Source organism: Sinocyclocheilus grahami, unplaced genomic scaffold, assembly GCF_001515645.1.
Source record: "Sinocyclocheilus grahami isolate Dianchi unplaced genomic scaffold, SAMN03320097.WGS_v1.1 scaffold441.1, whole genome shotgun sequence".
NCBI classification, from domain to species: Eukaryota; Metazoa; Chordata; class Actinopteri; order Cypriniformes; family Cyprinidae; genus Sinocyclocheilus; species Sinocyclocheilus grahami.
The window spans coordinates 319,252-328,404 of record NW_015505620.1 but is presented as its reverse complement, the minus strand read 5'-3'; the positions used below and the strand labels follow the sequence as shown (position 1 = coordinate 328,404).

Here is a 9,153-nt window from a genome sequence, read left to right as displayed (position 1 = left end):
CTGCCCCCCCCCCCCCCCCCCCCCATGTAAAAAAAAAATAATTAAAATTAATAATTAAATATAACTAATCTATGCTAAATCTGCAATCATGTTACCATTTCTTGTGGATTTTTATTAGTACTTTAACCTATGATTTCATTTATATATTTATAATTTTTTTTACATTTATTCATATATTATAGAATAAAATTAAACCACACAGGTTAGTGTTTAAATCTTAAATGCAAGAAGACATTCACCTTTAAGAACCAAGTTTTAAACTGATGACAGTACAGGGCTCTGTTAGCAGAGAGAGGCTGTCCAGCCTCCCAACAGAAGACCAGACCTCTGAAAAGACACATTTAGATAAGATTACGCAAAGACTGAGATTAATGAAAATGAAATGAACCATTTTGACACAAAGAACAAATGAATTATTGCACTCAGGTGCAGTGTTGGGGGTAGCGCATTACAAGTAACGCGAGTTACGTAATCAGATTACTTTTTTCAAGTAACTAGTAAAGTAACGCATTACTTTTTAATTTACAAGAGAGTTACTTTTTCAAATAAGTAACGCAAGTTACTTGTATTCCCTTTTTTTTCCAATTTATTGATTGGTAGCTCTGCTGTCCCCATGTTGAGAGAAATCAGAAGATGCTACTGTAGTTCTAAAATAAATATAAATATGCATTAATTCATCTCACTCACAAAAAATTTAAAAAACACAGATTCAGTATTCCTCAAAATGAATAAAAATAATGCAACTCAGAATATGACGCAAACCTGCAATAATTAAATGTTAAACAACACAAATATCCTTTATGTATTTAATCCCATTCTATTAACCAATGTCTTTGCTTCTGACCTTCGATGATCCAGTTCAACCGTACTAATTACTAGCAAAAATTACTAGACAAACATTTGTGTCTTTTTTTATTGCTGAAGTGTGTTGAAATTTCTTCTTCTGCATTCTACTGTACGGACATAAATTAACTTTCTTATTCATTTCACTTTTGGTGAAAAGGCTTTTATATTTGCCAAAAATAGAACTTTTTTATTTGAAAAACAAACAAGCAAGCCCTGTCCAGATTTAAAAAGTAACGCAAAAGTAACGTAACGCATTACTTTCTATAAAAAGTAACTAAGTAATGTGATTAGTTACTTTTTTATGGAGTAACGCAATATTGTAATGCATTACTTTTAAAAGTAACTTTCCCCAACACTGCTCAGGTGATTTAATTTTTAAAAGATGTACTAATGCTGTCTAAAAGTCACCTGATCTGATGCTTCTCAGAGACACTAAGGGGCATTTCACGCAACACACGCACACATTCACCAGCAGACAAACCTTGTAGTTTGTTTAGCAGCTCTTCCTTTTGGGTCACTAGAACCAGAACACAGAAACAAAGTGTCAGAGGTCCACTTCTAATGTTAATAAAGATTTCTGCATCTAAACACCATTTCCAACATAAACAGCCTGTTTCTTGTTGCTGTGCCTTTAAGACTTTTATGCAAATAAGTGTGAAATTAAGAAGTTGGAGAAGTATAGAACGAGTCGTTGTTGCAGTTTAGTTTCAGTAAACTTTCTTTTTCGCTGAGGAGGAAGTTCTAAGAGTTACAGTATGTTTCACAGTACATCAAACGCTTTTATCTCCAAAGATCAAGAAAAATTCGATTCCTCATAGTATGAGCCCTGATTGCTTCAGATAGTTGGCATTGTGAGCGTTTTACTGCTGCAAACCATCATTCTTGCAGTCGTCCTGTTCTCTAAAGACATCCTGCTCTGTAGTGCAGTGAGCGGTGGACACAATGCTAAGAGGTCGTCTTCTACGCGTCTCTGTGGATCGGGAGAGCGCAGTCGACTGATTAAATCCTGAGGAAAGACAGCAAAAAAGCATCATAAATGTAACACATTACACCGGAAACTGGAGATAATAAATACATTGTTAGTGGAGAAGACTGTATTACAAGTAACAAACTACAAGTACCGTAAAATATAAAGTGTAGATTAATGTGTCAATGAAAAAATTAATAAATACAAACATAAAAGACGTGGACATTTTGTGGCTGTCAAATATTAGTGGATGATGTTGATGGTTAATGTGATTCCTCTGCTACGTGTGAACTTGAGAAGAACTGACTTTGAACAACCACTTAAAATCACCAGAACATCAACTGATTAAAAGGAAATGCAAAAGTCAGTTCAGAGGAAATGTCTAGAACTTAATTGTATTGAATGAGCACTTAGTAGTGTACACTGTAAGAAATAACAGTAAAAGTACTGGCAGCTCATTACCGGGACATTATCCATTCATTTTACCGGCATTTCTCTAAAAACTCTAAAACACAATGAAATGCAGTGGAAAATTCAAAATACAGGTAAAAATACATGTAAAAAATAAATACAATAGAAAATTCCTTCAAACTAACATGGTATTTTGTGCCCTATTTTTACAGATTTTTTAGAGTGTACTTCAAATTTGAAAAGTATATTTTAACAAAAAAAAATTGTACTTGCAAATAATATTAAAGAAAAGGCCACTTAAGTGTACTTAATGAGAAAACATTTTCATGATGGTTTCTTAACGCAATAAGTACATTTTAAAAAGTGTACTTTGTAATGAAGTCAAACCTTTATATTATATTGTAAAAATGTCAAGTTTTACTTTAAAATACATTTTAGATCATTATGTTTTTATAATATTTTGTCATGCTTTAAAGAAGCATACTTACTTTGACGTGTTGCACATGTAAAGCACTGGATTATAATTGCATGGTGTGCAAGTCAATATTACATTTAAAGTAAATATATTTTAAATGTACTAAATTGCAACTTCATCATTACTCATCGTTTATACGTTGTTCATCATGTGTAATTACAAATGTATTTAAAGATACAAGTTTCAGTAGAATTAAAGTACATTAAAGTATATTTCGGTTTAAATGCTTGTCAGTACATTCACTTTAACCGTATTTCAAAAATAGCAGAATTAATTATGAAATCACATATAAAAATGTTCTTAAGTGTACTTAAATGCATGGGTCAAAAAAAGCACTTTTAAGTTCAGCTAACTGCATTTAATATCAATTTAAACATATTTTCATTTCACTGTAAATGACATGTAATAAGAGTCCAAAAACATTACACTCATGTCACACTTAAATATATTCTTTCGAAGTATATTATTTCTGTAATAAGCAAGTATATGCTAAAGTATACTTATTTTTCAGAAGGGTTTGTTGGCATGTACTATTATTTTGTTATCTGATACAATAAAATGCAAATATTTGTAAGTTCGGATCTATTGTTACAGCCACAAGAGCATATTTCAGTAAAAAAAAAGCTATGATTTTATTAATTGTAAAAATCGATATGAAAAACAGCATCAAAACATTCTCTTACTGATAGAGCGACTAGGCATGGAAGACTGGACCCTCTGGGTTGAAGAGGACCAGTTATTCCTGTGCAGGGCATTGGTGTGTTTGGGCTCACGGTAATGCTGTGCTTCTAAGTCTTCTTGATTTGCTTGTGTCAGATCAACTACAAACAGAAAAAAATAGAAGTTAGAGTTAAAATAAGTTATTTCCATCCTATGTGATTTACGTCAGGCTGTCTGTATGCTGTGTACCCACATTTGACTGCTCTGTATGGTCTCCTAATAGCTTCCAGCTCAATCAGGTCTTGATCTTCATCTTCACTGGAAATCGTCTCCATAAACTGGGATGCAGCCATCCAGACTGTCCAGAGCTGTGTGCATCAGAGCAGAAAATGCAGGTCATAAGCAGCATCAGAAATGTACTTTCGTATTATGAGGCAATATGTGCCTGGGATTTATTTTCCAGAGAAATTTAGCTTAGGTTGCAAACCACATAAAATAACCATGAAAACAAAAAGTGTGTCATTAATTTATGTCAAAATCAACATCAAAAGATACCATAACATAAACTTACTTTTAAAAATACTTGTCCATTCCTTATGTTAAACTACTCTTGTAAAACAAAAAGAAGTGTGCTTAATTGTATAAATGTGCACTTGTAGCGTACTTCAACTCTTAACAGTATATTTAAAAATGAATAAATTAATTAATTAAAACTGTACCTACAGACAATACAATATTAATGAAAATCAATTTATTATTCTTAAAATCAGCACACTTTCCTGACTGTGTTTCTCAACATACTTAGTACACTTGTAGAAAGTGCTCTGTGTAATAATGTCAAATTAAACGACATGGAGGCGGCGGCAACAACAATACTACAGCGAGAATAAAAGTTATGCCTTCTTTCTTTGCGTGAACATTTGGGCGGCGTTATGCAAATCTTCCCACACAGTGATGTAGACATGTGGGGGTGTGTTTAAACAAGCCGTTCTAGGGGGGTGTGGTTGACGCTTAACTTTTATAAAGAATATCTCTTTGGATTTGAGACTTTAGTCTTTGCAACTTTACAGATCTTCTTTATGCACCAAGAGCTTGTAACACTCCAAAGAGAAAGGAACAATTGATCATATGACCCCTTTAAAAATACCCTTCAAATCACTATGAATCAAGTACACTTATTTTTTTGTGTTGACTAACATAGTAACACGTGTTATGTACTTGATTATATTTAAATGTGTTTAACATTACATTCAGTTCATGTTTAAGTAGGCTATATTCTTTTAAAGTATATTATTTCCATACTACATACTCTTTTAAAAAGTATGCTAAAGTGTACTTCTTTTTCACGAGGGTATTCAGCTCTATACTGTCTATCACAGTAGATTTTCAGAGCTCATTTTAGTTTTTCTATCAACCCATGTTATTCATTCAACAACAACACTCATCTTAGACAGAAAAAGCATACGTCTGACAGCTGTGCTGATAAAGTACCACCAATTACCATACTCACCTAAACAACTGCTGCTACGCAAAGTTTCCAGCACAGTCTAAGAAGAAAATACTCTGGACAAAGCTTTCGTATGAAGAAACAGTGACGGGTACTTTAGCAGTCAGCAGAAACAATGTCACCGTTGACATACTGCATAAAAAAAGGGAAAAACCACAGTCCCCATGCTGGGAGGAAGAAACAAGAACGGGTTCTTTTCTTGCGAATTTTTTATTTTATTATTATTATTATTATTTAATACAAACAACACTCTTAAGTACTAATCTCACAACAGATCATCAAAATATTTAAAACATTTATTATTTCAATTAGTAGACAACAAAAAAATCACAAAGTATCCTTTTTACTACACACAATAGGGGAGCACAGGGCACAAAGTAACGCGGGGTTAGTTGTAACCAGTGTTGGGGAAAGTTACTTTTAAAAGTTATGCATTACAATATTGCGTTACTCCATAAAAAAGTAACTAATTACGTTACTTAGTTACTTTTTATGGAAAGTAATGCGTTATGTTACTTTTGCGTTACTTATTCAATCTGGACAGGCCTTGCTTGTTTGTTTTTAAAATAAAAAAGTTATATTTTTGGCAGATATAAAAGCCTTTTCACACCAAAGGTGAAATGAATAAGCCTCAGGCTGAAGGGAAAGTCCATTTACGTCCGTACAGTAGAATGCAGAAGAAGAAAGTTCAACACACTTCAGCAATAAAAAAAGACACAAATGTTTGTCTAGAGTAATTAGTGTTTATTAGTACGCTTGAACTGGATCATCGAAGGTCAGAAGTTATTAGAAAAGGATTAAATACATAAAGGATATTTGTGTTGTTTAACATTTAATTATTGCAGGTTTGCGCCATATTCTGAGTTGCATTATTTTTATTCATTTTGAGGAATACTGAATCTGTGTTTTTGTGAGTGAGAAGAATTAATGCATATTCATATTTATTTTAGAACTACAGTAACATCTGATTTCTCTCAGCATGGGGACAGGAGAGCTACCAATCAATAAATTGGGGGGAAAAAGTAACTTGCATTACTTATTTGAAAAAGTAACTCAGCTATTCTCTTGTAAATTAAAAAGTAATGCGTTACTTTACTAGCTTTAAATGTAATCTGGTTACGTAACTCGCGTTACTTGTAATGCGTTACCCCCAACACTGGTTGTAACACACGTGGTTTGAATATTTCCACACATGCTAGCATAACAAAATTTACAGTATTTATTAGTTACCATATCAACATTATATAGGGAAAAAACTGCGCCAAAATTCAAAAATCCTTTGAAGATATCGCTGAACATTTATTTTACCATAGTAAAATTTAAATTCTCTGTTTTTATTCATTTAAAATGAGACAAATCTGCTATTATTTTAATCTCCAATCTGTTATTTATCAGTTTAGATCGTTTTTTTAATGCTTTGATAACTAGCAGAAGACACTTACCAGTTTTAAATTCTAGTTGCGTGGATGGAGCACGTTGTAACACTGCGTTACAATGTGCTATTCTATCTATGACATTAGCGATGTAACATACTCTATTTACTTTGAATGAGAAACAACGAGAAACAGGTGAATAAAGACTGACAGTCAATGTTTAATGTTTAGAAATTATTATTTCAAGATATGTAAAGCATTTTTGCTGGTTTATTTTGCCGTCCCAAGCATGGATGCATAATGTGTTCATTGTCAAACTCCAAAATCAGATTATTTTTAACTCTTCAAATGGTTTGAATATTTCCACACATGCTAGCATAACAAAATTTACAGTATTTATTAGTTACCATATCAACATTATATAGGGAAAAAACTGCGCCAAAATTCAAAAATCCTTTGAAGATATCGCTGAACATTTATTTTACCATAGTAAAATTTAAATTCTCTGTTTTTATTCATTTAAAATGAGACAAATCTGCTATTATTTTAATCTCCAATCTGTTATTTATCAGTTTAGATCGTTTTTTTAATGCTTTGATAACTAGCAGAAGACACTTACCAGTTTTAAATTCTAGTTGCGTGGATGGAGCACGTTGTAACACTGCGTTACAATGTGCTATTCTATCTATGACATTAGCGATGTAACATACTCTATTTACTTTGAATGAGAAACAACGAGAAACAGGTGAATAAAGACTGACAGTCAATGTTTAATGTTTAGAAATTATTATTTCAAGACATGTAAAGCATTTTTGCTGGTTTATTTTGCCGTCCCAAGCATGGATGCATAATGTGTTCATTGTCAAACTCCAAAATCAGATTATTTTTAACTCTTCAAAAACACCATCATTTTATTTGAAAAAAATAATTATTTTATTTTATTAACAAATAAAATGAGACAAATCTGCTATTATTTTAATCTCCAATCTGTTATTTATCAGTTTAGATCGTTTTTTTAATGCTTTGATAACTAGCAGAAGACACTTACCAGTTTTAAATTCTAGTTGCGTGGATGGAGCACGTTGTAACACTGCGTTACAATGTGCTATTCTATCTATGACATTAGCGATGTAACATACTCTATTTACTTTGAATGAGAAACAACGAGAAACAGGTGAATAAAGACTGACAGTCAATGTTTAATGTTTAGAAATTATTATTTCAAGATATGTAAAGCATTTTTGCTGGTTTATTTTGCCGTCCCAAGCATGGATGCATAATGTGTTCATTGTCAAACTCCAAAATCAGATTATTTTTAACTCTTCAAAAAACGCCATCATTTTATTTGAAAAAAAATAATTATTTTATTTTATTAACAAAATATTTTAGTTTGTCTTGTATATTTTTTTTCATGCGATCAGATAACATTTTAAGCTGTCATATGGTCATGTTACAACGTGCCCCTCATATGTTACAATGTACCCCACCTATGGGGCATGTTGTCACATTTCACATTCCATTTTTTGAGGGTAAATAAAGAAAAACGTATGCACTGTAATCATGAAACAAAGCGACATATTTGTACTAGACAAGTGTAAAATTACTGTGGATAAAACATTTTTTATTCTGAACCCCATGTGGATTTACACAAACTGAGAAAGTCAAAAAGTGTTACTTTGTGCCCCGCTCTCCCTTAGTGTTTCATCATATAAACTTCACAGTAATCATTCGCAGCAACTGGTCTGCAATTTCCAAAACTGCTAATATTTCTCATTTGTGAAAATAGAGCAGGACAGAGCACAAGAAACAAACAATCAATGACAGCGTCCATCAGACCGAGATGCGTCAGGTGGGAGACAGGTATTTTACATTACAGTATGGTACAGTATGTGATATTGTAAACAGATGCCTTACCGTGGTAGAGAGACTGACAAATTACTGTAACTCGGCCTTCATCTGAAAAAGTCAGCTATAACAGATTCAGTCATACGGTACAGTGAGAACATTTACTTGTATCGGCAGGAAACTTTTAAAACCTCATGGCCGTGTCATATCGTCATCACACCTTTTGACAACACACTAGATAGATACATTTGTCAGTAGCATGAGTTCAGTGTAAGTGGATTTTCTAATGTGTCACCTATTTTAACATCTGCAGCAAAGCTGATTTAAATTATTTTGCTATTGAATGAAATCCTCTGTGTCTGTCAGAATCGTCTCCATCGACACTGCAAACATGCAGCAAGGTCTGGAATGGAGCCATTTACTCACAGTTTTGAGCAACTCAACTTTGCTTCTGTTTCTGAAAGCAGGACAGTGGATTTTGAAACCTAACAAACTTCATTTTGTGAGCTGTTTTGATTGAAAAGTGTGCTTATGCTATATTTATTTAAAACAAATGACACTTTTTATATAGTATGTATATAAAACAAACATTTTTAACTGTGGCTTAATTGTCCAAATACTTTTTGGGTCCACTGTATTGAAGTAACTCAATTGATAGAGATGAAATTAAATTCCTATCATCAGTTAGGTACATTCATATGTTTCCGAACCTGTATGACTTTCTTTCTTCTATGAAACACAAGCCTGTTGAAAAAAACAGCATATGCTGGTTAGGTATGTTTTGATGCTGGGATGCTGGTTTAAGCTGGTCCTTTGCTGGTTTATGCTGGTCCTTTTGCTGGTTTATGCTGGTCATGTGCTGAATAAACCAGCAAAAGGACCAGTTTAAACCAGCAAAGGACTAGCATAAACCAGCAAAGGACCAGCATAAACCAGCAAAGGACCATCTTAAACCAGCAAAGGACCATCTTAAACCAGCAAAGGACCAGCTTAAACCAGCAAAGGACTAGCATAAACCAGCAAAAGGACCAGCATAAACCAGCAAAGGACCAGCATAACCCAGCAAAGG

The 9,153-nt window shown here is 33.0% G+C and overlaps 1 protein-coding gene across 1 annotated transcript in view; it reads right to left on the bottom strand.

Moving 5' to 3' along the window:
- Positions 1-4,158, bottom strand: part of LOC107552098 (transmembrane channel-like protein 6) — a 13,510-nt gene extending 9,352 nt beyond the window's left edge. Inside the window, exons 1-6 of the mRNA XM_016233925.1 lie at positions 4,135-4,158; positions 3,613-3,727; positions 3,383-3,520; positions 1,721-1,852; positions 1,255-1,363; positions 240-327 (exon numbers count right to left, since the gene is read on the bottom strand). Coding sequence (XP_016089411.1) covers positions 240-327; positions 1,255-1,363; positions 1,721-1,852; positions 3,383-3,520; positions 3,613-3,727; positions 4,135-4,158 — 606 coding nt within the window. The remainder of the gene's footprint in view (positions 1-239; positions 328-1,254; positions 1,364-1,720; positions 1,853-3,382; positions 3,521-3,612; positions 3,728-4,134) is intronic.
- Positions 4,159-9,153: the final 4,995 nt, after the last annotated feature.